At 50.3% G+C, this 25,575-nt stretch overlaps 2 protein-coding genes and 1 long non-coding RNA gene across 6 annotated transcripts; all 3 read left to right on the forward strand.

The window, feature by feature from the left end:
- On the forward strand, positions 1-25,517 carry LOC149915391 (rho GTPase-activating protein 32-like). Of its 3 annotated transcripts, none has more exons than XM_090122027.1 (5): positions 1-1,310; positions 1,909-2,004; positions 23,415-23,619; positions 24,412-24,557; positions 24,748-25,517. In XM_090122027.1, exons 4-5 carry the CDS (start codon positions 24,431-24,433, stop codon positions 25,173-25,175), a joined length of 555 nt encoding a protein of 184 aa, XP_089978153.1. In that variant the 5' UTR covers positions 1-1,310; positions 1,909-2,004; positions 23,415-23,619; positions 24,412-24,430; the 3' UTR covers positions 25,176-25,517. The 3 variants fall into 3 exon arrangements, with proteins under 3 accessions (XP_089978153.1, XP_089978152.1, XP_089978150.1); XM_090122026.1 differs by having other exon boundaries at positions 1-1,086; positions 1,191-2,004; XM_090122024.1 differs by having other exon boundaries at positions 1-2,004.
- Positions 19,072-20,054, forward strand: LOC149915392 (rho GTPase-activating protein 32-like). Its single transcript, XM_090122065.1, has 2 exons — positions 19,072-19,213; positions 19,404-20,054. The coding sequence occupies exons 1-2, from the start codon at positions 19,087-19,089 to the stop codon at positions 19,829-19,831; spliced, it is 555 nt and encodes a 184-aa protein (XP_089978191.1). The 5' UTR covers positions 19,072-19,086; the 3' UTR covers positions 19,832-20,054.
- LOC149915393 (uncharacterized) lies at positions 20,440-23,370 on the forward strand. Of its 2 annotated transcripts, XR_016459073.1 has the most exons (4): positions 20,440-20,613; positions 22,121-22,284; positions 22,364-22,591; positions 22,692-23,370. It is a non-coding gene; the product is annotated as an uncharacterized LOC149915393 (long non-coding RNA). The 2 variants fall into 2 exon arrangements; XR_016459072.1 differs by having other exon boundaries at positions 22,121-22,591.
- Positions 25,518-25,575: the final 58 nt, after the last annotated feature.

A 25,575-nucleotide genomic window follows, 5' to 3' on the forward strand; every position in this document is an offset into this window, starting at 1 on the left:
TTTCTCTGAACTGGTAATGGAGGGGCTGACATACATTCCTTTCTTTTGCTCTTGTCTCATTCCTGGAATGCTTCAGTCAGTCCCAAGGTAATGCTGGTTGGCTGACTGAGCATTGCAACTCTGGAAATGCCTGGAGCTAATGCGCTTTTCTGTAAAGGGATCCTGTGTTCTCCAGGTTTCCTCTGTAACTCTTCTTAAGTTCAATACCTTCTTGTGAAGTCTCTGTTCCCTCTTTCATGATTCTCATTGCCTAATCTCCAACCTGAGACTCCAAACTCGGTTTGTCTGCTACCACGTTGTCCCAATCCATTTCATGACGCGTACCCTCTGCATCCCCCTCCATGTTCCCTCTGTGACCTCCTGTCCCGCCTGTGTCTGTGTCCTCCCTGTGTCCTCTGCCCACGTCCCCTCTGTGTCTTCTGTGCCACGTATTAATTCCGCCCATGCTGAGTATTGTTTAAGGGCACGTATTTAAACTATGTTCCATGTCTCTTTGGATCCCGTTCTGTTTTGCAGCACGATGGGGTTTAAGGGTTCCCGGGGCTCCTCTGGTTAGTGGTTTAAGCACTGTGAAATCTGTGCAGCGGATAATGAAATGCCGCGAATCCCTTGTTCGTGCATTGCTTGTATGCAGGTGGGTTTTGCGATGGCTGTAGGACGCTCACTTAAAGATGGAATGGGGGTCACAAGGGGCTCGCCTTGCTCCCTGGGCCCAATAAGCTTCCGTCCCAATAAGCTTCGTGGCTAGTAGTAGGGTGAGGTGCATGTATTGGGCTGGGACCCGAGCTTAAGAAAACCCCCGGCCCCAGTGGCCGTTTTCTTCATCCGCACATAGTGTAATACAGTCTCCACTACTTGAGCGTAGTGAACACGAGTATTCTGTTCCTGTCTTGTCTGGTTCTCTCCTAGACCTCCCTTACAAATTTGTCAGTAGTAACAGATGTCAGGGCACAGTTCTCAGAGCACGCTGTGGCTGTCCACCCCAGGGTCCTAGGGTTCTTTCTGTTTTTATGGCAGACCTGGCTTCGTATTCATAGGAAACAAAGGATTGTCTTCTACTGGACCACTTCATCTGGATCGCCCCAGGTATCTCCATCCCAATTGTCAGGGGATGCTGTTAGTTTCCTAGTCTGTATGATAGCCAATCTCCCCACCCCTCTTCCTTCCATCCCCTGACTGCCATTCAATAGCTAGCTCTGCAGCTATGGGACCCATCAGTGTGATGAAGCAGTACCTCTGGTGTGCTGAATACTGGCACTGGCACAGAGAGGCTCTATGGCTGATGTGAATCTTCCTGACTGGACTACTTGGTGAGTTTCCCCAGAGCTGTTGAGCACACAGGCTTCCCCACCTACCCTGATTGCTCACCAGGCCATCGATGTTCTTTGTGGACATGGCTTCAGGTATCATACCAGAGACTCCTTAGAGTCGGAAGCGACCATTTACGATGGTCTAGTCCAACTCGCCCACAATGAACAGGGACATTCACAGCTAGATCAGGTTGCCCTGTGTGTCACCTTGGAAGGCACAGGGCATCCACCACATCTCTGGGCAACCTGGTCCACTGCGCAGAGTCACAGAATGTCCCGGGTTGGAAGGGACCTCGAGGATCGTGAATCTCCAACCCCCCTGCTACATGCAGGGCCATCAACCTCCCCATTTCATACTAGACCAGGCTGCCCAGGGCCCCATCCAACCTGGCCTTGAACACCTCCAGGGATGGACGGGGCATCCACAGCCTCTCTGGGCAGCTGTTCCAGCACCTCACCGCTCTCTCTGTAAAGAACTTCCCCCTGGCGTCCAACCTAAATCTTCCCTCCCCCAGCTTGAAATGTTTCCCCTTGTCCCTTGCTGTGAAAGATATTTTCCTGATATCTAACCTAAATTTTCCCTTCTTCTTTCCTTTAGCTCCCCTTTGGGTGTCGAAAGGCTGTTACCAGGTCACCTCGGAGCCTTCACTTCTCTGGGCTGAACAGCCCCAGCTCTCTCAGCCTGTCCTCACAGGTGAGGCGTTTGATCCTTCGGTTCTTTTTTTTTTTTTTCTTGTGGCCATCCTCTGCATGTGCTCCAACGGGTCCATGTCTCTTCTGCACTGAGGGCTCTTCATATGGACACAGTACTCCAGGTGAGGCCTCTTCAGCACAGAGCAGAGGGGCAGGATCACTTCTTTTCACCTGCTGACCGCACATCTTTTGGTGCAGACCAGGATGTGGCTGGTTTTCTGGGCTGGGAGGGCACTTTGCTGGCTCGTGTACAGCTTGCCGTCCACCAGGTCTTTTGGGACAGGCCTAGGCTCAGCCCTTTCATCCCCCAGCATGTATCGGTAGTGGGGGGTTCTCTTGTCCCAGGTGCAAGACACTGCGCCTGGATTTGTTGAACCTGATGAGGTTTGTCTGTGCCCGCTGCTCGAGCCTGTTGAGGTCCCTGTGGTTGGCGTCCCATCCCTCTGGCGTGTCACTGCTCCCCACAGCTTGGTGTCGCCAGCAAATTTTCTGAGGGTGCGCTCGATCCCGCTGGTGATGCCACTGATGAAGATACTGAAGAGTCTCAGCCCCAGCACGGACCCCTTTGAGATGCCATTCATCACCGATCACCATCCAGACACGGAGCCGTTGGCTCCTGGACTCGATGCTGCAGCCGGTTCTTTGTCCATTGAACAGTCCGCTCACCGAATCCGTATCCTTCCAATTTGGAAAGAAGGATGTTGTGTCAGAGGCCTTGCTGAAGTCCAGGTGGATGATATCAGTGGTTCTTCACTTGGCTATTGATGCAGTGACGCCATCACAGACGGCCGCTAGATTGGTCAGGCAGGATTTACCCTTGGTCCTCTGGGTGCTCCAACAGGTCCCTGTCTTTTCTGCACTAAGGACTCTACACCTGGGCGCGATCCCTAGATATGGGATCACGTAGAATGTCGTCTCAGATAAGGGAAACCACTTTACTTCACAAGTCCTACAGGAGCTAATGAGAACTCTAGAAATCAAGCGGGAGTTCCGTACTCACCGGCACCCTCCTTCTTCAGGGAAAGTAGGATGGATCGGTCAGATGCTGACAAAGCGCTTGTCAAAATGGATTTTAGAGACCAAATGACCATGGCCAAAGCGTTTACCTGTAGCCCTTCTCAGAATACGAACTGCTCCCAGAAAAGACTTGGGAGTATCAACGTATGAAGTGTTGTTTGGGTTGCTGTACTTGAGAGGGAGGGGTGAGATGCTCACTCTCGAGACCAAGGATAAGTTTCTTAAGAACTCTTGGAAATCTGGCCCTCATATCTCCATGGAGAAGTACAAAACTTACCGAAAAACGGCAGGTTGGTAATGGACCTCATTGGAAATGTATCATAGCAACAGCATCGGGGAGATTGCAAGCCTGAGATGCTCAACCAGTGAGCGAGTGCCAGGAGAGCATTACCTGCGTTCGGTTTAGAGTATAGAACGGAATGAATTTCGCTGACTGGTGCACAGTTTCTCCCTTGCTAATGGGGGATGTGAGCCCAGTATTGCAATAACAAATAAACTTTGCTGCTATCACTAAGTTTCTTGCCTAACCTGTAACTTTTGAGTATTTCTCACATGGTCTTGTTCAATATGTTTGTTACCTCCCTTGGTGAGGGGGTTAGTGTCCACCCTTAGTAAGTACACTGATGAGACGAAGCGGGTGAAGTGGTTGGCACACCAAAAGGCTGTGCTGCTAGACCTGGACAGGCTGGAGAGCTGGGTAGTATCAAACCAGGTGAGCTGTAACAAAAGCAAGTGTTGAGTCTTGCACCTGGGGAGGAATATCCACAAGTATCAGTACAGGCTGGGATGTGACATGCTGGAGAGGAGCTCTGCAGAGAAGAATCTGGGTGTCCTGGTGGATGACAGGTTGGCCATGAGTCAGCAGTGTGCCTTGGCAGCCAAGAAGGCCAATGGAATCCTGGGGTGCATTAAAAAGAGCAAGGGAGCTGATCATCCCCTTTTGCTCCTCTCTGGTCAGGCCTCAACTGGAGTACTGCATCCAGTTGTGGGTTCCCTGATACAAAAATGACAGGGTTCTCCTGGAGAGAGTCGAGCAGTAGGCCATGGAGGTGATAAAGGGCCTGGAGCACCTCCTCAGTGTGGAAAGGCTGGGTGACCTGGGTCTGTTCAGCCTTGAGGAAAGAAGACTAAAAGGGAATCTGATTAATGCTTATTATATTAAGTGTGGGAGTCAAAAGGACATGGCCAACCACTTTTTAGAGGACTCTGGGGACAGAAGTAGGGGATATGGCCATAAAGTGGAAGACAAGAAGTTCCGCACCAACACCAAAGGAACTTCTTCACAGTAAGGATGATGGAGCACTGGAGCAGGCTGCGCAGGGAGGCTGTAGATACTGGGGTATGTCTGGCAGGACTGAGGCTTGGGGACCAGGCCAGGTCAAATCCAGTGCACTTTGCTCTCTTTCTTAGTGCTTGCTTTTGCTCAGGAGGGTGGGTGGTGAGCCTTATGAACCAGTGCCTGCAGATGGGGTTTGTGGAGAAAGAGGTCCTGCAGGCCTTGTGTGACACCCATGGAGCTATAGTGAGGCTGCATCAGTGTAAAACACCAGAAATCCCCAGAGGTGTGAAGGTGAGCTGTGGGCACCAGTAACACAGGAGGGAATGTGCATGCTTGGGTTTGGATGCTTCTGTGTGTTTTAAGTGACTGTGATACCACTGCTCAGTCAGTTTGAGTGTGTGGAACAAGTGTGACATCCTTTTTGACTGAGTCCTGTGAAAGGAGTCTGTATGGGAACTGCTGAGTCACGGCCTGAACCTCTGATTTATCACCTGAGGCGAGCAATGAGTCAGCCCTGGGAGCACAGGTGAAAGCAATTCACCTGTGCTGCAGGAAGGGCTGGAGCATGGCTCCACCTCTCCTAGACCCATTTAAGAGCTGACTACCAGTGGTTAGGATCTCTCTCTCTCTGGAAGATTCTCTCCACTGGTCTTTCCTGAGTGAGCCCACGACATGGGTAAGCATCCTATGTATTCTCTTTGTCTTGCTGTGCCTAACTCTCTTGCTGATTTCATTATTATAACATCTTAATATTGTTTGATTATATAAAATTCCTTTATATAATTTTCATTGATTATACACTTGGTGAGCCAGGCAGGCAAGCCGAATATACTAAAACTTACACTATGTCCTTTCTTTGGAATTTCTGTAAATGTTCAAGGGGGAGAACACTGCCCCCCTAGATAAAATAATTCCAGGGCAGATGCCAGGATTTGCGGGATCCCCTTATTATGAATTGTCAACTATCATTGAAAAATGGGGTCCTCTACGTGTTGTGGGAAATGTTTCCCCATATCGCCTAGCTGATTACTTTCAGGGACTAGGCAATGATACATTAGTCACAAGAGAAAGACAATTAGCTGCTTCTACAGTGGCATGGCCACTGTTAAATGCTTTAAATAATGCTGAAATAAGGAATAATACTTTAGTGAACAAAAATGAACTTTTAAAAGATCATATTGAAAAGTTAGAACAGGAACTTGGCATATTAACAGGAAAAAACCCAATTCTACATCTTCCAATAGGTCAAGTCTGTAATATTTCCTGAATCAACGGACTGTGTTGATCAGGAAAATAAACAATCTAAATCTGATCTTGAATCTCCAATTTTGACAGATGCACTAGAAGTCCGTCCTGTTATAACTCAAAAAACAAAAAAGGTACAGGACAGATTGGCGGGGGTGCCGCCTGATCAGTGGCCCCCCGTTCAAACCCACTTGTACGTAACAGCCCGACCGTACACAGCAACAGAACTGATGGACTTAGTCCAACGATTCAAGCAGAAAGCTAGAGAAAATGTGCCAGCTTGGACTATGGGATTCTGGGGCAGAAAGTGTTCTGATGAATGGCCCGGAAATAGCCAAATTGGCCACAATGACCGTCCATCCTGCTCTTAGACAGAGATTATATGCAGGTAATCAATACAATGATGAAAACCATTCTATAATAGAATGGTTAATGGCGGCCTGCTGTATGGTATGGCCCAATAAATCTGATATTCCTTTACATACAGGGATGTGGTCCTCCATGGAAAACCTTCAAAATTACATCTGTGAATTAGGTGTAAGGGAAGCGATTTATGAAGATACCTTTGATGGCCCGGATCTGGTCAAATTCTCAGCAGGGATGAGAGACCTAATTTTACAACAAGCCCAGGCATTGGGTATATTCGATCCTACCCTCCCAGCTGAGTTGGATGTCCACGTTACTCAAGATGGCTTTGGTTGGGGCCTGTGGCAACGCCAGAGTTCTGTTCGGACCCCCATTGGTTTTTGGTTTCAGGTCTGGCATGGAGCAAAAGAAAGATATAATATGATTGAAAAACAGTTATTGGCTGCCTATTCAGCATTACAGGCAGTAGAGCCAATAACCCAGACGGCTGAAGTTATAGTGAAGACCACTCTGCAGATTCAGGGGTGGGTGAAAGATCTGACCCACCTTCCTAAGACAGGGGTGGCCCAAGCACAAACAGTGGCATGATGGGTCGCTTACCTCAGCCAAAGGAGCAGCCTGTCTTCATCATCCTTAAAAGAAGAGCTTCAGAAGATCCTAGGCCCAGTGACCTATCATTGTGATGCACCAAAAGAAACACTGGTCGCTCCACCAGAGAAGAGTCCCGTTCAGGAGAGGAAATATCCTATCCCTGAAGATGCCTGATATACAGATGGGTCCAGCAAGGGCAGCCTGAGCAAGTGGAGAGCGATAGCATACCATCCTTCGACTGAGACAATCTGGTTTGATGAGTGTCATGGAATTAACTAGATCAGTTTATGCCCGTGACAGGGGGCAGTAGGCCCCTGCCCTCCCCACCCCCCGCCTGGCCCCACAAAATGGGAAGGAAGGGGGAAAAGGAAAAAAACAGCGGCAACTATCTATGGAGGTAAACTTATTTTACTAACTATGATATCGGAATGCAAAATAATACAATATAATACAATCTACCAGTGGGGAAGGATCTCTCTCTCTTCGGAAGATCCACTCCACTGGTCTTTCCTGAGTGAGCCCACGACACGGGTAAGCATCCTATTTATTCTCTTTGTCTTGCTGTGCCTAACTCTCTTGCTGATTTCATTATTATAACATCTTAATATTATTTGATTATATAAAATTCCTTTATATAATTTTCATTGATTATACAGTAGTCCTATGAATTTGAGGTCTGAATTTAAGCCTGTGGGCATCGCCCAGGAGTTGGGGAAGAGTACGAGGCAAGGAAAGTTGGGTAAGAGGATGAGGCTTCGGACCAGGAACCTCTTCCATTGGTATTAACTCTTGCTGTTCTCTTTTTGGATTAGGAATCCATGTGGTTTTTTTAATGAAGAACAGACTCATTGTGCAGCTTGTGAGTGAATTCATTCACGCCTGTTAGCTGGTTTTCTTTCCTACATGAAGCTGCAATTGAAATGGACACTTTGTGATCTGATCCCCTCTGGCATGCTCAGATCAGCCAAGTTGGCAAGGCCTGGCTCTTGGTTGGTGAGTTGTGCCCAAGGTCAGAGAGTTGACTCTTGTGAGCTTTGAGTCATGTCTTCCAGTTGCACGTTGTGTTCTTTCTGTTGTGTTGACCTCTTGAGCTCCAGCCCTAAGTGAGGATGCAAGCGCTACCGCAGAAGGAACGGTTTAGATTGGAAGTGCAATGCAAAGAACTGGAGCCAGCAGGAGCAGGGAAGCGATCATCCTCCTGTGCTCAGCACTGGTGAGTCCTCACCTTGAGTACTTTGTTCAGTTCTGGGTGCCTCACTACAGGAAGGACAGTGAAAGCCTTAAATGTGTCCAGAGAAGAGCAGTGAAGCTGCGGGGCATCTAGAGCACAAGTCTTATGGGGAGCGGCTGAGGGAACTGTGATTATCTAGTCTGGAGAACAGGAGGCGCAGGGAAGACCTCCTCACTCTCTACAACTAGCTGAAGAGAGGTTATGTTGAGGTGGGCGTTGTCCTCCTCTCCTGTGTAAGTGATAATAGGACTGGAGGGAGTGGCCTGAAGTTGCATGAGGGGAGATTGAGGTTGGATGTTAAGAAAAACTTCTCCACAGGAGTGGTCAGACGCTGGAACGGGCTGCCCAGACAGGTGATAGAGTTACCATCCCTGCAGGTGTTCAAGAAACATTAGATGTTGTTGTGAGGGGCGTGGCTTAGTGGGAAATGTTGGTGGAAGGTGGATGGTTGGACCGGATGATCTTGGAGATCTTTTCCAAGCTTGCTAATTCTATGTTTCTATGAAAGACATGTGCTGGTGAGTGCTTTGCTGGGTGAGCATCACCCTGCTGGAAAGCGGACAGCTGTTGTCTTTATCAGACAGCCACATCCATGGGGATTGGAGGCTTTTTAACCCTAACCTCGTCTTTCATGTCTCATGGGCAGTAAGTCATGTTGTTTTAAAGCAAGATCTTAGAGGCAACCTTGATTTCTTCAGCTGCCAGAGCTCTCCACCATGCTTCTCCGTGTGATGTGAGACCATATTGGAGGCCGTGCAGAAGTCTGGGTAGGTGAAGTCAGTTGCTCTTCCTTTTCCCCCCAGGGCTGGAAGTAGCGGGGAAACGGGACTGTGGGACATCCCAGCAGTGGGTTCCTACCTCAGCAGAACCAAATGGCTGTTCTGGTCCACGTGGTCATTTTGAGTGAATCTGACACAAATTAGAGACATGAGGGGCCTGTGAGCAAAAAGCATGCGCCGCATTTTGTGGTGCAAGATGTCCTCTGAGCTGCTGCTAAGAATGCCCAGCATGCTTTCTTTTTGATGGGAAGAGGTTTAGCAAGGATTTTTTAGATGAAAATAGATGAAAATCACGTATTTCCTTTTGATTGACCTTTCTTTCATACTGCTTCTTGAAAAGTTACCTTTGGATTCTAAACTAATATTTATTACAGAAGAGAATACATATGCACCCCGCACTTTTATCTGCACAAAGAATCCTCTGCACATCTGTTTACGTGTTTCTTTTTGGCACTGAGATGAAGCTGTGTGGAACATAGGCTTGGATGAATTTTCAGTCAGTAGCAGGGACGTGTAATGCTCATCTTAGATGTCATGCTGACAGAAAGAGCAGAGAGGTAAATTTTATGGGGTTGCATGCTGCTATTTTTTTCTTTTTTTTTTTTTTCAGTCATGACCATGGAAGCGTTACCCAGACGAAATGAGCATTTGTCACCTGGACTTTCTACACATGACAGAGGAAGTGGAAGTCAGCAGCTGAAGCGTCTGGGAAGACCCCTGCATGGGAATGGTGAGAGTTACCCTGGCACCGTCCTTTGGAAATCTCAGGGCTCTGTAAGCTCTGAAGCTGTGTCGTAACTCCTCCCGTGGTGCTGGCTCAGCTCTCCCTTTCTTTTGTGTAGGAGAGCTGGAGTTCAACTCCTTCCTGTTTCCTGCCTATGTGCTTCCTGCTTTGCCCATGGCCCAATGGGCTTTTATTCCTCGCACCCAGATTGGCACGTGTGGATAAGGGCCTCTGTTTACGTTTATCTTTTGCTTGTGGTGACAGCCCATAGCTGAGCTTGTGGTTAACGAGACACACAATAGCTGGAGATACAGTTCTCTGCGTCACTAAAACACGAGCTTTGTGGCAGCCACGAGCCCAAGGAACAGCGAGTTTCTGTGTTTTATTTCTGTGCTTGCTCCCATTGCCCCGCGGCCCTGTTGTGGTTGAAGCCGGTGGGTGGCTCAGCACCACACACTCCCCTGTTCCCTGTGGGATGGGGGAGAGTGTTGGGTGGAAAAAGAGAAGTAAAACTCATGTTTTTGAGATAAAAGTAGTTCTGAATATATATATGAATGTATTGCAAGTGATGTACAAGCAATGGCTCACCACCCGCCAACCACTGTCCAGTTAGCCGCCAAGCAATAAAAGAGAGTGAGATGTACTCTCATCCCCTTCAAAACTCCTTCCACTTGATGCTGTATAGTATGGAATATCCCTTTGGCCAGTTTACGTTAGCTGTCTTAATTCAGTTCCCTCCCAGCTCCTTGTTGAGAGCTTTGCTGAGAATGGCCTTGGCTCTGTGCAACTTTGCTTGTCGGAAACTATAAAGATCAGGGTGTTATCAGTGTGATTTTTCTCCTAGAACCCAAACATAGCATCATACCAGATACTCTGAAGAAAAATCCCTCCCACCTGAGACTAAGGCAGCCCCCCAGTGTGTGTGCCGTAAGCCAGATAGGGATGCAGGTGTTGCATTTCCCTGGCAGCGTTGGCCAGGGATGCTGGGGAGGTTTTGGTGCCCAGCTTGGACGTCGCAGCACTGCTGTGCCTGTCAAAGCGGCATGCTGCGTGCTCTCCGAGCAACGAAGCAGCGTTTCATCAACAATGTGCCATGCTATTTCCTGGAACCTGGTGCGTTTGTGTCTCTGAGGCTAGGTTTACCCTACGAGCTCTTCTTGCAATAGCTGTTTTGAATTCCATTGCAGGCGTGTGAGCAGAAGTGCTTTTCCCCTTATGTTCTGTCTCACAGTGTTTGCCCATGGTTGGTAGAAGAAGGAGCTGATGGAGTCAGCAGTAGATTCTGTTGGCTTACCCTCTGTGCTTCATCCCTGGAGCTCACTGCTGCACAGAAGAGTACACGCGTGTTTATCCCAGGGCTGCAGTAAACGGGAGCCTGGTTGGCATAGCACTGAGCGGCACCTAATGGGCTCTGCAGAGGATGGCTTTGCAGAAGGAGCAGGAGTGCCTGCGTCCACCTGTATCCTTGGATACGTTCTGGCAGCGATGCACCAGCTGTGGCCACAGTGACTGAATGCAGGGCTTGGCTTGGGGCTGCCGTGTGGCACTTACTGCCCCGCCGTATGCCTGGCAAAGCACAGCCATTCCTCGCCCACGACAAGCGTTTGTCTTAGTGTTGTGTTTCATGCTGTCTCCTGAACCTCAGGCACTGGAGGCAGCTTCCCCACAAGAAGGGGAGAAGAAAATGAGGTTGTCCTGGAAGCAAAAAGGCAAAAATCCACTTGGGAAAGAAATGTATATAGCAGTCTCGTAGCAGTTCTGTGTTTCTCCCGTCTCTTCCTTGATTTCCTTACAGTGAAATAGATCGGTGCTGTAACACACTTTTGAATGAAACAAAGGACTCTAGTGTGGATTTTATGTAGGCCCTGCACTGCAAGGTATGCTGCTGGGAGGAAGCGCCGGGTCCTGCGCTTTGGTCATGATGACCCCGTGCTAGCTTCTCCAGGATTTGGCTGAGGTAGAATTCCAACTGCCCTCTGATTCTAGAATGTTGGAGTGTTGGAATCTTCTGGTCTTGTGACGTGGTCTTGCTTCCCCACCTTGTCTGTCATGGTGGAGCAGCCTGGTGGCCCTTAGTGATGTCATAAGCAGCTAGAATGAGGGGAGGAGCAGTGCCTGCTGCGTCCCTTCATTGGAGCGCTTGAGCTCTGACTGAGTAGCTCGCTTGTTGCACTTGTGCATCAACTGAGTACCTTCGTTTTCACACCGTCTTGTGCAGCATCTTGTAGGTAAGCTGAGACAGTGTGAGATAGACGGGTGGACAGTGAGGTGTTGAAAGCTGCTGGCTGGCGGAGCTGGTAGTGTCATGCTGCTTACTCTTGACCATCAGACATAATTTTCACTCAGTAGCTACATTCCAAAGCATAGAGGTGGCATTTGTCTCAGGGCTTTTTCCTTGTCTTCTTTGTTAAATTGTGCAAGCTCACTGATCAGCTCTTTCTCTCTCCTCTCCCCGCCCTCTGCCTTCTCCTTTGATGCAGCTTTTGCTCGCGGAAGAACAGAGCAAAGTGACAAGAAACGGCTGCGGCTTCAAGGAACTTGTCTACCTTGTTCTGATCTCTTGCCCGGTACGTGCCACACGTTGTCCCCCCACGTGGTTTTGCAGCCCGCGTCGCACCGTGTTTAGTAACACAGCCTCATCCAGCCTTGACGGGACACCGGTCATATGTAGAGTTATTCCACTTTCCCTCCAGCTCAGCCCTCAGAAGGATGCTGTCTGTGATGCTGTGACCGGCTAATCTTTAGGAAACCAATCCCTTAGGCAAGGAGTCCTAGTCCCAGTTTGTGCAGGGCTGCACAACGTGACCATGAGCATGCGTGCTTCGGCTGTGTGTGCGCACGACAGCTGTGGGGAGCACAGCAGAGATGCAAGCAGAGGAAATCTGTGTGCAAGGCTGCAGCCGGCGCTGGAGGTGAACTGGTGGGAGCCGGGCGCTGGGGAGCAGATCCACCCCCAGCAGTGACTCCTCTCACTGCCCTGCTACTGCGCTGTCGGAGTGCTCTGAGCAAGCGCATCTGCTGCTTTGTGCCGGAGTCCCCATCTGCTAGCAGAGGGATAGCGACTTGGTAAACTGCTGCGCAATAGGCTGTCTCGTTTGAATTGACTGAGCAAAGTGGTTGTTTCTAGAACACCTGCCTATGCCAGTGGGTAACTGAGGGTAGTTCTGAAGAAGTCTCTCCATACCGTGGTGTGTGAACAGAGAAAATAGAAGTGTGTTTCTTTTCAGTTCCAGCTTGTCGTGCCTGCTGTGATGGGCATCGCGTGCAGCGAGATCAGCTGTGGGCCTGACCTGGCACAAATGGAGGTAGAGTATGAAGCTCTGACTGGTCTTTGTTCTGCTGACTTGAGCCGGCAGAGTGAGCTGCAGATGAGCTCTCCTGCTTTTCAAGAGAGGGAGAATCCTTCCAGCTCTATCGGTGTCACTGAAAAGCTGCCTGAAAAGCTTCATGTCCTTGCTACGAGCATCTAGATGGCCGTGGACGTTATAGTACCGACAGAATCAGATCGAGCGTTATAAACATGCAGAAGCTTTTTCCCCATCCTGCCTGGATTTTGTCACCCAAAGACCAAGTTCTCATATTCAGTAAGTTAAGGGAAGCAGGCACTTGTAGTGAGCCAAGGATTGGGTCAGTGGACCGGCTCCTGTGTCCAGTCCATGGCTGAGGTCTCCAAGCAATAGGTTACAGGAAGCAAGCAGACTCTTATGCTCCTCTTTGGCAAGACAGTAGTGCAAGCGTGGCAAGTTTATAAAACTACAGGAGTCCTCTCGGTTGGGGTGTTTGTCCTCTTAGTCTGGGTAGAGAGAGACGCATCTTTGCATTGCCTGGTGATACTGCTGCACGTTGGGAAGAGAAACAGCTGTTATTAGACTTGCAGTTTCTTGTTAAGCACTCACGATAAGGATCTTTTTCTGCAGATATGCTCCTTGCTCTGAAATTGTCCTCGTTTGTCCTCAGCTTCTCACCATGGCCTGTGCTCTCTGTTTCAGACTGAGAACAATGGGAAGCCCCAGCTGATCCACGAGGAGTCACCTGTAAATATTCCAGCTGTTGCTGCTGCCCATGTTCTTAAGAGATACGTTGCCCAGGCACCGGATGAACTCTCCTTTGAGGTAAGCAGTTAAGGGCGTTCCTAGTTGTCATGTACAGGAGAGTATAAGGCGGGAACGCATCAGGAATATTCTCAGATACCTTCAGAATGTTTGGTGAGGTGAAGCCCAGAAGATGCAGTTCCAGATCAGACTTGCACTGGGTTGGATGCAGGGAGGAGTTCGGCCATCTCTAAAATAGGGCTTTATTTGGCATTTGGATCTTATGATCAAACAGAGACTGCCCAGTGTTGTAGCCTGGTCTCTGAGCAACAGCAGACCAGTGAATGAAGTGTGTAGATCTGTTCAGGAAGCCCCGCTAGCTTATGACTGTGGTTTAATTGGAGCTCTCCCTTTGGCAGAGAGCCTGCTGCTTTTGAGAAGCATTTCGTACTGAGCAGCTGTATTCTGTAGTTGTATATTGTAGTGACTCTTCTACCTCTAGGTTCAGTTTTACAATGGAAGATGCCTTAAGTGCTGCGCTGGTGCAATTGCTCTCGAGCTTGACGATGCTTTGTGGTGCAGAAGAATGCAGTCATTTGAGCTGTGCTTTCCTCCCAGCCGTGCTGAGGCTGGGATTGATGTTGCAGTCTTTTGCAGGTGGGAGACATCGTGTGCGTTACTGATATGCCACCAAAGGAGCTGACCCCCTGGTGGAGAGGCAAGCACGGCTTTGAGGTAGGCACAAGCTTCAGACTTGAGAGCGCAACTTTGATCAGGTCGGGAATCTCGGCTAAGAGCTGTGCTGCCTGCACAGGATGGCTCATGGACGTAAATGGTTTCCCTGTGTCGGTGTCAGAGGTGGTCTTTGTAGGAAACTGTCTCCTTGATTCACTTAGAAGCAAGAGCCTTCACAGTATGCATCAGGTCACGGCCACTGAACCCCACCTTTGGAAATACAGCAGCTAAGACAGTGTTTCAGTGTCTCAGAGTATTTTGCTTGCACCCGTGCAGAACGTGAAGTTAGTGTCTTTTAGGAAGTTACTGCCTGTCAGCCAAGGTAGGGTAACAGACCCTCCGCGTGCTTGTTGCTGCTGCTGGCTGCAGAACGCTGGGTAGCTCGGAGCTGGGGATTGCAGCTGCATCTCAGTCAGCAAGAACTTTCTTCTTCTACATCTTCTACAGAAGCAATTATTTGTTTTGTAGGTCTTTTGGCTGCAAATGTTGAATAATTATTACTTTTATGCAGGCCACTTTTTGTTGGATAGTCTTACGGAGCGTCAGGCAAGCACGTTCCGAGGAAAATGTTAGGTGGCTTTTGGTTGAACAGTTCGGGCCTGAGAAATGCTGCCTTCAGTATTGCACCTCTCTTTTTTTTCTTGTTACAGGTTGGATTTTTCCCAAGTGAGTGCGTGGAGCTCATCAATGGAAAAATTCCGGAGTCTCTCCTCAGTTCAGTGCCAAAGCCAGGTACGGATGTTGCATTTGATGGTGCAGGGAAGCAAAATGGCGTTTCTTTTTGGGTGTGTTCTGTGTTTAATACCTCCTTTATCCATCCCGTGTTATAGTCTGTGCTGATGATCCTTCAGGCATATCACGGGGCATATGGCTGGTGTTTTGTAGGCAATGAGAATGAGGGAGGGCAAAGGCAGTTCTTCTGCGAGTCAGTACGAGGTTGAGAACAGCCAGTGTCCCTGGTGGACAGCTAGAGGCCTGGTTGTGTTAGTGATACGCTTGATCAGAACGTGGCTTTTCAAGAGGATCCTTAATCCCCAAGTTGAGCAAGCCAAGCAAGAGGAGTGCATTAAACTCCATCGGAACGCGCAGAGATTTGGCCCGATCCTCCCGTGTTTATGAGTGGACTTGGGGAAATCATAGAATCCTCCTAGTATGGCTTGGGATGGAAGGGAGCTCAAGGATCATCAAGTTCCAACCCCCCTGCCTCAGGCTGGGCTGCCAACCAACCTCCACATCTAATGCGAGACTAGACCCCACTGCCCAGGGCCCCATCCAACCTGGCCTTTGGCTCCTCCGGCACGGATGGGAGAAAATCCGTTTTTGTATGTACTTGGTAACGTTCTTCCCGTTTTGACGTGCTCTGTAGAATGTGTTATGCTCGGCCTCGTCCAACTGAGCCAAACCTGAAATGAACTGGTTTCTTCCTGTTGTCGTGCAGTGCCAAAGAAACGCGGCAAGCTCGTCACCTTCCTTCGTTCCTTGGTGAAGGCCTGCCCAAAGAAACCGAAAGAGCGGGAGGTGGAGAAGGAAAGGGTGTTTGGCTGTGACCTGGGAGAGCATCTTCTCCACTCTGGTCGCGATGGTAAGGGACAGCCCGTTCCTGAGATCTTCCTCTGTTGGGCATCTAAAGATGAAAGGGAGGTCATATCTAGCAAAGGGGCAGGTTGGTACCGGTGGAGAAACGTGTAATGGAAGTTGATGGCTGAAAGATAAACTGAGGCTAATGCTCTTAAGAGACAAGCACGTTTGTATTTGCTTAAACCAAAGCCTGTAAGCCAATCCCACGCTAGCCTGAAAAGAAAGGAAGCCTTTTGGCCAAGGAGAGTGTCCTGCATCAGTTTCCCAGCTCTCCTGGACATGAGATTTCACACCTCCTTTCATTCCCATGGAGCTGTGGTGGGACTTGCAGTGTCTCTGGCTTCCCCAGAATTACTTTCTCCAGGCTGATTCCTAGGTCCTTACACTTCTTGAATGCAAGGAACACATGTCTGTCCAGTTTCCTCATCTTGGACAGCTTTCTTCTGTAAGGAAGAACTAAGCAGTAGCCTGGCTGGGCTTAGTGGATGAGATTTGACAGGAGCACAGCCTGAACCAGGACTTGAATGAGGAGCTCAAGTAACCGCTGGCACGTGTTCTTTAGTCCCCCAGGTCCTCCAGAGCTGCGCCGAGTTCATTGAGCAGCACGGCGTAGTGCAAGGGATATACCGGCTGTCCGGCGTCGCGTCCAACATCCAGAGACTGCGGTAAGAGTGCTGCGACTGACACAGCGGTCAGTAGGGGCGCGTGCCCTGTTGTGGGTGCTCAGAGGCTTGCGCTGTGGGGCAGCTCTGTGCAGGCAGCGTGCGCTCAGCAGTGGTGCGCCAGGCTTGTCGCTGTTTGATAGGAACACAGGGCGTTCAGCAGACTTGCTGGAGCAGGAAGTTCTCCTTCTGTCCTTCAGAGCACTGGAAGGCTGTGGGGGACTGCGGTGTCACCGCTGCCAGCTCTCATTCCCGTTTCCTCCTGTTTGCAGAGCCCTTTGGAGCAGCGCACACTCCTCATTGCTGCTCCGGGCTCCTGGCTTAGGATTGTAGACTAGGCAGCCAGTTGTCAGAGTCACGGGAAATGCCTTAGCAAAACGAAAAGGTCTCCTTTTGGAAACATCTCATCCAGCATGGCTCGTGTGGTGCTGGTGACTGAGTGTTCATTTTCTCCTGTTAATCGGGAAGCCCTTCCAATGCTTGATTATATTTGGTGTGGCTTTTGACTTGTTTTCCTCTTTCTCAACCCCCCCGCCCGTTTTTGTGTCCTTCTCTCCAGCCAAGAATTTGAGTCTGAGCAGATTCCTGAGCTAACTGTCCGTGACACTCACAGCGTGAGCTCCATCTGCAAAATGTACTTCAGGGAGCTCCCGAACCCTCTGCTGACCGACCAGCTGTATGACAAGTTCTCGGTAAGCACAAGGCAACGTCTTTCCTTTACCTCTTCCCTGGGCCTCTTGGGAGATGGCTGCAGCAGTGCCCCAGCTCTGAGGCCCTTTTTCTGTTAGCCCCGTGGGGTTTACTCGTATGTCTCTGCCACATCATGCATCATATGGATGCCATTTTCGGTGGTCCCAGGAGGCGGTTATTTCCATATTCGCAAAGCTTGCGAGAATTCATGTTTTTTGTTTTTCTTTTGTTTTGTTTTTCTATTCCCCAAGTATTTATAGAATGGGAGTGGGATTGATAGCAAAGTGCACTTGAAGCTTGAGGAGCTGAGCTGCGCAATCAGGCTGTAAACCGGCCCGCTGCTTGGACTCCTTGGCCTTGATGGCACCAGCTGCGTGCCGCTATGTTCCCCAGATGCCTCCTGGAAGGCGTAAAATCTGTCTCGGCGCAGACCAACTGCACGCTGTCCCCATAGTTCCCGACCCTGTGGCAGGTATCTAGCCTGATTTGTGTCTCAATCCCTTTCTGCACTATTCCAGGAGGCTGTTGGTGCCACTACAGATGAGGAGCAGCTGGTCAGAATGCAGGACGTCATTCAGCAGCTGCCCGCTCCTTACTACAGGTCAGTGCTGCCTTCAGTCTGTTGAGCTCAGCTGTGCTGCACTTCAGAGGGCAATGGTGTGATTCCAGGCTTGTCTCATGCTGGCAACATGATGCCTGCGTATGTTGAAGCAGTTTAAGGCTACACGGGGTTAATTTATTGGGTCGGTTCCTGGGCACGGGGGCACAGTTGGTGCAGCTGGTGGCTGCAGCTGTGCTGTGCTGGGGCTTGGTGCCACAGTGTGGCACTTAGTCAAGTTGGATCTACTTCATCTTCAGTGACAGTAGCAATAACATGCATTGAGGCTTGCTCTGTGAACCGCAGCACCGCGTGCTCATTGGTGCTGAATATTTGCCTCTCTTATTTTCCAGGACACTGGAATACCTGATAAGACACTTGGCTCGTCTAGCCGGGAACTGTTCCGTGACAAACATGCACGCTAAGAACTTAGCGATTGTGTGGGCTCCAAACCTCTTAAGGTAAACTTCTTTCTCCGTTTCAACACACTGCTTGGATCTGTTCTCCGGAAAAAAGTGCAATCTACCTTTTTCTCCATCGAATGTGCTCTTCTCCTGTGCAATGTGCAGTAAGTGGCTGACGGCAGAGCAAGAGCCTGGACTGTTCTCCAACCCCACAGGCACAATTTCTAGATGACAATTTCTGCCCTCTTGTTTAGATGGGACTGGTGTGTCCTTGACCATCCAGGAGAATTTCTTCAGTGGCATCACCGCGGAAGCCTCCGGAGCCCAATTTGACAGCTTTTGGCTGCAACAATCCAGACTTGGGGAAACTTGGATCTTGGATAAATGACTGCTAAAATCTGCCTTTTCTACAGATCACAGCAGAACGAGTCTGCCTGCGCCAGCGGAAGAGCCGCCTGCATGGAACTGCAGACGCAGTCGGCTGTGGTGGAATTCATCATCAACCACGCAGACGTCCTCTTCTGCTCCAAATCCGGATCAGACATGGCAGATGGAGCAGGTGAGTGTCTTCCTCCATGAGCTTTATCTTGATCAGACACCTTGATCAAATCCAGGCCTTCTCCAAGATCTTTGAAATACACTTTTTCTATCGAGGGGACAGCAGACTTCTGGGCTTAGATTAGAATCTGGCATCCTGTTGCTGGATGCTGAGAATGTCCAAGTCCAAACTTTACAATGAGAAAAAAACCGTCACTGTCGTTACGACGTTTTGCATGCAGGTGAAGCTTGATGAAAGTGTGGCAGTGAAGCTTTCTGAGTTCCCTGCCCCCGCTTTCTAGGGTTTTTCTTTGCCCATTTTGATACAGTGAGCTGCTCTTATTAATTATGACTCTGTCCTTTGCCTTAAACATACCTCTGACCACATGCTTATTCTGACCTCCTCTTCTTCTAGTGGCTCAGATAAGCAGGTCTGAGAAAACTATAGCATCTCCCCCAGAACTGTGATGGCTGTGGTGCTGCTTTGTGATCCTCGCTCTTACCTGTGGCTTTCCCTTACAGGGCACGGTTCTCTCTCAGGGCCCAAGTCTGCGTGGGTGTCTTCTCTTCTCACCAGTCACTGTTTTCTCTCTCCAGACAACGTCCACCCAGCAAGATGAAGGAATCACCGGCTGGCAGTTGGCGTTCCTGCTTCAGCCTGCGGAAACCATCCTCTGTGGCCAAACGCCGACTGCAGCGCAGTCCCAGGGAGCCCTCAGAGACAGAAGTCGTGGTGCTGGCAGGTAAGGGTGCGAATCCAGCTTTCAAAGCCTTGCTTTTCAGCGACATAGAATTCATGCAATACAAGTGGACTTGTATCTCCTTCTAGCGTTCCAACCTATACCTAGCATCTTCAGATCACCCCTGATCAAGAGCCACTTTCATAATTCAGCTTGTGAAAGTTTGACACTAACCCCTGTGTATCCTTCCTAGGTGAATCGAGCCCTTGTCTACCCAGAAGAGCCGGGGCAAGTAGCGATGGTGCGCTGTGTGCTTCCATCGATGGAGGGCTCTTAGGAAGCACGAGTCACTGTGGTTCAGATGACAGCCTTCCACATAACAACAGCGATGGAGAGAAGGAGCTCATCCAAGTTCACGCCCTCATTTCTCCCGGCTGTGCTGAAGATGCTGACCTGAGCCTGCTGGACACCACAGTCACCAGCCTGGACTGTGACCCAGTGCCTTTGCAGTGCAGCCCAGCCCAAGCACAGTCCGAGTGCCCCGACAGCAGCACCTCCACGCAGGAGCAGGTCAGCGTCGCTGAGGAGAAGCCGAGCCTCTTGGAGGGGGACTTAGAATCAGGCCTCCAGCCCCAGGCACCGGGCTGCAGCACTGAGAGCTCTGAGCCACTCTCTCCGTGACAAGAGAGGATGAGTCCCATCTTTACCCTGGACCTCTCACGCCCTCCTGTCTTTTACATAATAATAAAAGCACGCTCGTGCTCAATCAACGCCTTGACTGCCTTCCGAGTCTTCATTCACAGAGACTGGGACGAATGCAACGAAGAGCAAGGCACTCCAGCTTGCAACGCGATGGCTGTGGGGTGCGCGCAACAGAGCTCTGGGTTTGTTCCCGTTCTGTCTGGCTTTGGGATGTCTGCAGTGAGAGCTCAGCTACCATCTGGTATGGTAGCAAATGATGTTTAGCATCCTGGATGCTGCTCATGATAATCCCGAGCTTCCTGGCTGTGGCTTTGTGATGCTTTTCAGGGCTTTTTGATGCATTTCGAAGCCTCGGCTGCTCCCTAACGCCTCTCTCCTCCTGCCGTGTCCGTTCCTGGCTCCCGACCTACGAGCTGGCCGTGCAGACCTGTCGTCATCACGCTGCGGCAGGAGGAGCTCACCTTGAGCAGCATCTCCCTTGCCCCGCCCCCTGCCTCTGATTGGGCGGGGGCGACGCCGCCCCGCCCCCGGGGTCTCCTTGGTCCGCGGTAGCTCCGCCGGCTGCCGTTGGCCGAGCCGCCGTGCGCGGGAGCGAGCGTTGGGAGCCGGCTGTCGGAGGCGCGGCTCTCCTCGCAGAGCGCCGCTCCTGCCGCCTGGGCCGCCCCGCAGGACAGCGCGGCGGCAGCCGGAGCTGTCCGGGCAGCACCGAGAGGGAAGCCGCGGCGCGACGGGAGGGAGTGCTGAGGACAGCTGTGCCGGAGGTGTGCGGGAGAACGGTCCCGGGACGGGGAGAGGGGCCGTGCGGGGCTCCAGGAAGCTGCAGGGAGGCGACGGGGGGGATCTAGCGAGATCTGAGGCTGTAGGCGGCTGCGAGGGGGTGTGGGGGTTCTGGGGAGCTGGATGATCGTTGTGGTCCTTTTCAGCCTCCCTGCCGTTCTGTGGTTCTGGTAAATGCTGTGGAAAGTGAAAGTGGTGTTTCTGCATTGGATATTGAAAGGGGCAGTTGATCTAAAGAAGTGAGCTGTAGCACGTCCTTAGAAATAGCTGATGTGCAAAGTAAGAATACCGTATACTGTGGAAAGTGAAAGTGTTGTTTCTGCACTGAACATTGAAAAAGGGCAATTGATCTAAAGAATGAAGCTGTCACATATCCTTAGAAATAGCTGACGTGGACAGGAAGATTACCATATGCATATAGGTAACATATTTTAGAGACGTAGTTACCGAATTACGTGACCAATTCTTTCTCCCAAAGCTGCAACAGACTTTAAATGTTCTAAACAATGTGGGTATAGTATTCTGACCTGGGAAACGTACTGTAAGGTTGTTCATTAGGCCAGCAGAAGTGAAGTCCATTGAACAAACTCTCAAGGAGTCGGGGCCTTTACACAAAGCAGAACTGTCCCACTCTGTGGGAACGTTAGGGTGCCGTAGGCAGGCTCCAAGATACTGCCCTCTGTCCTCCTTCCAAGCTTATCTCTAAGCAAGGACAGACGGATGACCTGAACAATGACCCAGTGCAAAGGGCACAAATGCTGGGGGGTAATGAAGCAGTTAAGAGGTTATGTCTATGTTGTAAAGCAGACATCCAAAAGTTACGACCAGATGTTTGTTAAGAAAGCAGTTGTTAGAAGGCAGTCGACCAATTAAGATATTTGTGGTTGGGTGGTAAGGATTTGTGTTTACTTGGTATTGGTACGATTAGTGAAGCGTTGCGAAAGAGTGTGAACCTGCAGTACTCAGCCAGTGAGGAGCCGGGGAGAAAGAGATAAGGGTCGGGCAGTGGGGGATAAAAGATGTAACACTCTTTTATCCCTGCGCTCTCCTGCTTGCAGGAGGCCCGCCATTGCAATTGGGAATAAAGATAGATACAAAGATCAGAGAACCGTCCTGGAAAACTATTTGGCTATTTCCAACAACGCTTATAAATATCTTAGATGTGGGAGTCAAAAGGACACGGCTGCAATCTTTTCAGCGATCTGTGGTGACAGAAGAAGGGGAAATGGCCATAAACTGGAGCACAGGAAGTTCTGCACCAAAATGCAAAGGAACTTCTTCACGGCGAGGATGACGGAGCGCTGGAACGGGCTGCCCAGGGAGGCTGTGGATTCTCCTTCTCTGGAGATATTCCAGGCCCTCCTGGGCGCCCTTCCTGTGCTGCCTACTCTAGGGAGCCCGTTTTGCAGGGGGCTTGGGCTCAGTGATCTCTGGAGCTCCCTTGCAACCCCAGTTTTGTGATTCTGTGATTTTATTCATTGCTTCTTGCAGCAATGCAGCGTTTCAGATGAGAGAAAAGCACGGCGGGCGTAAACTGGGTTTCTGTGGTTGGTAAAGCTGTGCTGAGAACTGGGCTGACTACTGCACCTGGAAATGTGTGCAAAGTCTGCAGACACAGAAGAATAACTTTTCCTTGCAGGTTGGGCTTGTCTAAGGTAGGTGATTGCTAGGTGAGCTTGTGCTTTAAAGCATCAAGTTGTATAAATAAGGAAACTTTAAAAGCAAGATTGCCAGTTCTTTTCTACCTAGGTGAGTTTTTGCAAGGAGAGATTTGAAATGCTGCTTGCTAATGGAAGATGGAGAGAGGAGAATCAAGTCAAAGGCATGCTGTGCATAGCCACCACGTAGCATCTGCGCCGCTCTCCCCCTGCACAAAGGAGGAGCAGCTCAGCAAGCTTGGCCTGGGCCACGGAAGGGAGCATACAAACATCTGGACCAACCCCAACGGAGCGGGTTCTGCAGGTTGGTTGTCTTCTGCTGTTTGTCTCCCATCCTGTTGCTCAGGGGTAGATGTGTTCTTGATCAGTGCTAATAGGAAACTTTCATGACATTTTTGTTTCAGCTGTCCCAATGCTTTGATCCCTTGCTGCTGGGATGGGGCGTTTGCAGAATGACAATGTCCAGTCAGATTTTGGGGATGAGTCTACGCACCGGGGTATGTCTGGCAGGACTGAGGCTTGGGGACCAGGCCAGGTCAAATCCAGTGCACTTTGCTCTCATTCTTAGTGCTTGCTTTTGCTCAGGAGGGTGGGTGGTGAGCCTTATGAACCAGTGCCTGCAGATGGGGTTTGTGGAGAAAGAGGTCCTGCAGGCCTTGTGTGACACCCATGGAGCTATAGTGAGGCTGCATCAGTGTAAAACACCAGAAATCCCCAGAGGTGTGAAGGTGAGCTGTGGGCACCAGTAACACAGGAGGGAATGTGCATGCTTGGGTTTGGATGCTTCTGTGTGTTTTAAGTGACTGTGATACCACTGCTCAGTCAGTTTGAGTGTGTGGAACAAGTGTGACATCCTCTTTGACTGAGTCCTGTGAAAGGAGTCCTATGAATTTGAGGTCTGACTTCAAGCCTGTGGGCATCATCCAGGAGTTGGGGAAGAGTACGAGGCAAGGAAAGTTGGGTAAGAGGATGAGGCTTCGGACCAGGAACCTCTTCCATCGGTATTAACTTTTGTTGTTCTCTTTTTGGATTAGGAATCCATGTGGGTCTTTTTATGAAGAATAGCCTCGTTGTGCAGCTTATGAATTAATTCATTTACGCCTGTTAGCTGGTTTTCTTTCCTACAGGAAGCTGCAATTTAAATGGACACTTTGTGATCTGATCCCCTCTGGCATGCTCAGATCAGCCAAGTTGGCAAGGTCTGGCACAGGCTCATAGGCGAGGCCACAGCAGCTCTTCCTTTGTGACACAGAGCAGGGACATAGAAGTGGAAGAAGGCCCCACAGCTGTACAGGGGAAATTCCACACAATCATCAACTTTCCATCTGAAAGGTAAAGAGGACTTTGTTTTCCAGCAACCGTCATCATTGTTTGGGTGGGTTGTGTTGTTGTTTTTTTTTTCCCCCATTATTTCTTGCGCCAAAACATGTGGAAGCTAAATTAAAGTAACGGTGCCTGAAGTGAATTGTTGCAGTGAATCTCTGCTCCCTTTGGACTCTGAGATTCAACTAACATATTCGGTTTAGCCACACGAGGCTGCCATTCCTTCCTTGCTGGGCACGCAGTCACGAGATGTATAAAGCCATGCTGACGTCTACCCTGGCCTGAGCTGGCTCTACCTTGAAACGTTGGGGTTTTCCAGCTGTCGGGGCCACATGCCTGAAACCAGTTCCGGTTCTCCTCTAAGCAGAGCTGTTGGTCAGACCTGCTGGCACTAGAAACTAAACTTGGCGGTGAGATGGGGCCGACGAGGTGTTGATGTCAGAGTCAGAGGTGCTTTTGAATTTCCTTTATGGCTGCACGGTTCCTCAGAAAGCAGTTACGCCTGCCGGCTCCAGAAGAGCCATCCCTTAGATGCTGTCCTGTACAGCCGCGGAGCCTTTGCTCACGTGCTCTGCATCTTGCTTGACACAGTTTAGGGGAATTTAGCCAGCAAGACTTCAGGGCTGAGCTATAGGAGTGGAACCGTCCTCAACTGCTTGAAAGAGAGCGAGTTTCTAAGCTGTGCTTCAGCAGAAACCAGGCGGTGCCAGGAACAAGCAACTGTTGGCAAGAGCTCAGTGCAGCTCTTCCCTCACCCCGCACCACGCACGACTCACACCAGTCACTGTTTTCTCTCTCCAGACAACGTCCACCCAGCAAGATGAAGGAATCACCGGCTGGCAGTTGGCGTTCCTGCTTCAGCCTGCGGAAACCATCCTCTGTGGCCAAACGCCGACTGCAGCGCAGTCCCAGGGAGCCCTCAGAGACAGAAGTCGTGGTGCTGGCAGGTAAGGGTGCGAATCCAGCTTTCAAAGCCTTGCTTTTCAGCGACATAGAATTCATGCAATACAAGTGGACTTGTATCTCCTTCTAGCGTTCCAACCTATACCTAGCATCTTCAGATCACCCCTGATCAAGAGCCACTTTCATAATTCAGCTTGTGAAAGTTTGACACTAACCCCTGTGTATCCTTCCTAGGTGAATCGAGCCCTTGTCTACCCAGAAGAGCCGGGGCAAGTAGCGATGGTGCGCTGTGTGCTTCCATCGATGGAGGGCTCTTAGGAAGCACGAGTCACTGTGGTTCAGATGACAGCCTTCCACATAACAACAGCGATGGAGAGAAGGAGCTCATCCAAGTTCACGCCCTCATTTCTCCCGGCTGTGCTGAAGATGCTGACCTGAGCCTGCTGGACACCACAGTCACCAGCCTGGACTGTGACCCAGTGCCTTTGCAGTGCAGCCCAGCCCAAGCACAGTCCGAGTGCCCCGACAGCAGCACCTCCACGCAGGAGCAGGTCAGCGTCGCTGAGGAGAAGCCGAGCCTCTTGGAGGGGGACTTAGAATCAGGCCTCCAGCCCCAGGCACCGGGCTGCAGCACTGAGAGCTCTGAGCCACTCTCTCCGTGACAAGAGAGGATGAGTCCCATCTTTACCCTGGACCTCTCACGCCCTCCTGTCTTTTACATAATAATAAAAGCACGCTCGTGCTCAATCAACGCCTTGACTGCCTTCCGAGTCTTCATTCACAGAGACTGGGACGAATGCAACGAAGAGCAAGGCACTCCAGCTTGCAACGCGATGGCTGTGGGGTGCGCGCAACAGAGCTCTGGGTTTGTTCCCGTTCTGTCTGGCTTTGGGATGTCTGCAGCGAGAGCTCAGCTACCATCTGGTATGGTAGCAAATGATGTTTAGCATCCTGGATGCTGCTCATGATAATCCCGAGCTTCCTGGCTGTGGCTTTGTGATGCTTTTCAGGGCTTTTTGATGCATTTCGAAGCCTCGGCTGCTCCCTAACGCCTCTCTCCTC

This window comes from Phasianus colchicus, chromosome 20, assembly GCF_987193195.1.
Source record: "Phasianus colchicus chromosome 20, bPhaCol1.hap1.1, whole genome shotgun sequence".
Lineage (NCBI taxonomy): Eukaryota > Metazoa > Chordata > Aves > Galliformes > Phasianidae > Phasianus > Phasianus colchicus.